Source organism: Bombina bombina, chromosome 3 (genome assembly GCF_027579735.1).
Source record: "Bombina bombina isolate aBomBom1 chromosome 3, aBomBom1.pri, whole genome shotgun sequence".
Taxonomy (NCBI): Eukaryota; Metazoa; Chordata; class Amphibia; order Anura; family Bombinatoridae; genus Bombina; species Bombina bombina.
Window position 1 is genome coordinate 577587796 of NC_069501.1, and position 4411 is coordinate 577592206.

At 32.7% G+C, this 4411-nt stretch overlaps 1 protein-coding gene across 2 annotated transcripts in view; it reads left to right on the plus strand.

The window, feature by feature from the left end:
- Positions 1–4205, plus strand: part of ZC3H12A (zinc finger CCCH-type containing 12A) — a 32449-nt gene extending 28244 nt beyond the window's left edge. For both annotated transcript variants that reach the window (XM_053707132.1, XM_053707133.1), the window contains exons 4-6: positions 1–99; positions 933–1039; positions 1362–4205. The exon at positions 1–99 is cut by the window's left edge and continues 136 nt beyond it. In XM_053707132.1, the coding sequence (XP_053563107.1) occupies positions 1–99; positions 933–1039; positions 1362–2308 (1153 nt within the window). In that variant the 3' untranslated portion in view covers positions 2309–4205. The remainder of the gene's footprint in view (positions 100–932; positions 1040–1361) is intronic.
- Positions 4206–4411: the final 206 nt, after the last annotated feature.

Consider the following 4411-nt stretch of genomic DNA (forward strand, 5'->3'; position numbering starts at 1 on the left):
AGTATCAAATGATACCTACAGAGACTTACAAGGTGAACGTGTGGAATGGAAGAAGTTCATAGAGGAGCGTCTGCTTATGTATTCATTTGTTAATGATATGTAAGTATAATTTATGCAAAAATTAATCATTTGACTAGTAGATGAAAAAGTATTTTAGATACATTTAAAGAGACTTGATACTCAACTTTTTTATTTCATGATTCAGATAGAGCATGCTATTTTAAACAACTTTCCTGTTTACTATCAATATCAATTTTGTTTCATTCTCTTGGTATTCTTTATTGAAGAAGAAACAATGCATTACTGGGAGCTAGTTGAACACATTGGTAAGCCAATCACAAAAGGCATATATGTGCAGCCACCAATCAGCAGCTATCTCCCAGCTTCTGAGAATACCTAGCTAGGATTTTTAACAAAAGATACCAAAATAATTAAACAAATTAGATAATAGAATTAAATTGGAAAGTTGTTTACAATTACATGCTCTAGCTGAATCATGAAAGAAACATTTTAGGTTTCATGTCCCTTTAATTCAACCCCAGTTTTTAGGGAAAACTAGCTATGTTTTGAGGATATCTCTACATGGTGGTTAACTCACAGAGCAGAAATCCTGGTTTGTTTTGTGCCATCAAGTGCCTGATTTCTGGAAGTGTGCCCTTGTGGTTTGTATGCTAAGACTATGTTCTCATGTTAATCAGTTTAGTTTTTTTCAAATCTTTTTTTTATTTCATAAAGGAAAGGGTAATAAATACAGGTAGAGAATCAGAATATAGAAAGACTATGAATTTTAACTTAGTTAGACATTGTATTGGGGTAAAATGGAATCAGTGAGATAATGTATGCCTTATATTTTGGTAACAGGATGATGTAATGAACAAATCTTTATGCGGAAAAAGAAGGAACTTATTGTCATTTTTTTTTTTACTTTTTAGCTTTATGCCTCCGGATGATCCTTTGGGGCGTCATGGTCCAAACCTAGATGACTTTCTAAGAAAGAAATCCTCTGTACAGGAAAACAAGAAGATGCAGTGTCCTTATGGTAAGTATAAATGAACATACAAATCATATATTTTTTCTAAAAGATGCCAATTATATAATAGCAATTAAGACCTATTTGAAAAATAAGTGCTTTAAGTGTATTTAAAAATATTGTTTTAGTAAAAAAATGTAAGGTTTTGGTACATCCAGAAGAGTCCAAGGATAGACTCCTTGAAAAACGTTTGGAGTTAAACTGGCCTATGCTGCGCTGGTAATAAAATAATCTACTATAATATTGGTTTTGCATGGTTAAATTATTGCTGGTTAAATATAAAATAAGTAAAGAGAATAACCATGCCTTCTTGTTATTTACTTTCTTTTAGGCAAAAAATGTACCTACGGAATGAAGTGTAAATTTTACCACCCTGAGAGGCTGAACCAACCTCAGCGTTCTGTAGCAGATGAGCTTCGGGAAAATGCCAGGCTGTCTCCTACCAAGTTACAAATGGAGGATAAAAAGACAAGGAAATTGTCTCTAGCAGACTTTTCATCTATTGATTCTGATTACAGTTCATTGCATAAACTGCCTGTGGAGCGAACCAGTTCCATTCAGAAAGGAAAAGGAAAAGACACTTCATTAAATCAATATTATGTTACTAAAAGTGGAACATCAGAATGGTTTCCTCCTCCCTCCAGCCCAAAAGACTCTATTCCTTGTAACTCTCATGACTCTGGCATATGTGATATGTTGGCAAGCCGAACAAACAGCCATTGTGGTAATTCTCTTGACTATGGGAACTACTGCTGTAGTGGCCAGCAGAAACAATTCTGTCAGCACAGAAGTGACTTTGACTGTGATCCTCATCAGCACTTTACTTCCCAAAAATCTGTACCTCATGGTCATAATTCTGCCCCTTACTATCCTTTTAATCATCCACAGACTTGGCAATCACATAACACCTCCCACCAAATGTATCAAAGAGACATGTGTGACTCTAAACGGGTCACTCCCCGTAGCCTTCCAACTGAGTATACATCTCTCTCAGTACATACACCTGAGTACTGGTCTGAACCCAACCCCATTGCTCACCTTAGTAGACTTCAAAATAACTACCCAGTGTACACACCAATGACCGCATCAACTAATGATTTCAACCAGTGGGCAGCCACTGAGCAGTACACACCAGAACAGGAGAAAGTTCGTACCAAGCTATGTGCAATCTTCCAAGCCCATTTAGTAGATGCTGTAATGAAAAAGTTCCCACATCTTCTAGACACACAAAGATTAGCAGAAGAAATAATTACTTACAAATCTCAAAACAGAATGTGAATGTAATTTGAGGTTGTTAAATAAGACTTAAATGCAGTGTGAGCTGAAAAGCCAGTGTAATTAGCCAGCAAATCAACTCACAAATGGGTGTCCCAGAATAATTTACCTTATTTATTTTCATAACATTTTTGACAAATATGAATGAATTTGAAGGTATAGGTCAGGGAGCATATATCATATAACTAGAGGCTGCTGTTTAAAGGAGTTATAAACTCAAGAGAAATGCAACGTAGAACTTTTAACAGACAGAGATGCTGTTGTTGATAACTTTTTACAAGATTATTGGGCTAAAAAAAAAAAAAAAAAAAAAAGAGAGATAGAAATAAAGATGTCTGTAAAATAAATTGTATACAAACTCTAGTTTTGTCAGTCATATGGGACAATATTTGATTTGGTGTTTGATCTGTGTGTACTCCATTTTTATTTGTTATATCTTACCCTTTAACTTAAAATAACAGGTTAAAAAATTTGAATTGATTTTAATTCACTTCATTAATATTATAACATGCTATTCACCTTCATTCATCTGATGCTATCTAGGAGAATTTGGAAATGCTCCAAATATTAGTTACCTAGCTAAAAAAAAAACTAAAATATATATATTTTGATATGTATGACCTTGTCATAAGATCATCATAAAAATAGCATTATTGTATAGTGACTATATTGTATATGCTTTGATGTAAAGAAAGTTTTATTGGAGATATCTGTTTCTGCAGCAGAAATGGACCATACTGTATATTTATGCAGCATTACTGCAGCACTCTTTTTTCATTTTTAGATGTCAATATCCAAAAGCATTTTTGTATGTTTTTAAATAAGGAACAGTCTACTATTATGCATCAGCATCAACATTAATTAATAATGCTGACACATTTTTATATAGGTAAACATAAGAATGATTGCTGTGGGCAGTCAATAAGTTGATACATATTGTATCTCAACATCAAATGTTCTAGTTGTTCTATAGTCATTCAGTGAAAGGACACATAAAGAAGTGATTTGACTTTACCAGTAGTTACCATTAAAGGGTTACATGGGGCAAAAGAATAGAAACTATCTCTACAGAATTCAACAAAATGTTTTAATATTATACATCATTGAGTCATTGTTGTTTATATATTTTTTAAAATGCTCTTGTTAAAGGCATGGATTTAGGTAAGAATAATTGGAATAATGTGTAATTTATATCTAAAAGTTAGGAAGTATATTCCTTTCCCTGTGTCTAAAACTGGAAATTAGAATCACTGCCTTAGAATTATTGTTGTCCTCTCTACTAACTAGATGACAATTATGATGGTTAATTTGGCACTGTGTGCTACTTGACCTCCAAGGAATCAAATCCTTGTGTAATCTGTTAATCATACACATTACATAAAAAGTAATGTTTTAAAATAGTAAGCAAAATGCTTTTTATTCTTATTTTTTTATGTTTTAAACTAGTAATAAAGGGAATCTGACTGGTAAAATATATATTCTTCTAAGTCAATAAGGTTAATGTTGTATTCACAATCAATCCTCTCTCTCACTAGTAAGTGTACAGAATTTTGGAAACCAGGTACAAACTGTATCCTTAGCCATTTTACAAATCCCTCATACGGTATTATGATTTACCAAAAGTCTTTACTCTCAGCATCTTGATCACCATACTAGCAGATGTATTACTTTATCATCACTGATAAATATATATGCAAAATAGTGAAGTAAATATAGTTTCATTAGTCAGATTCACTTTAGTTTATTGTTATTATAGTGTGTGTCTGTGTGTGGGGGGTACGTTGGTCAGATGTAAGTTTGTACATGGTCTTTATTACTGGTGGTTCAGCCATGTTGTAATAAGAAATGTTGTTGACATGTTTAGATGGATTTTTTAATAAAAACTCAGATTTTCATTGAACAGTTTCAAAGTGTTTATTCTTTATGTACAATGTTAATTACTATTATTGCATTATGACACATGTAAGAAAGAGGCGCAATGTATGAGAGAAGAAGAGAATGGGTTTTCTACTGAATGTAGAAAGACATGAAAAATAGGAAACAACATTGGATTATAAGGTCACAAATAAAACATCACATTGGATGACTAAAAAGAAATCACATTAT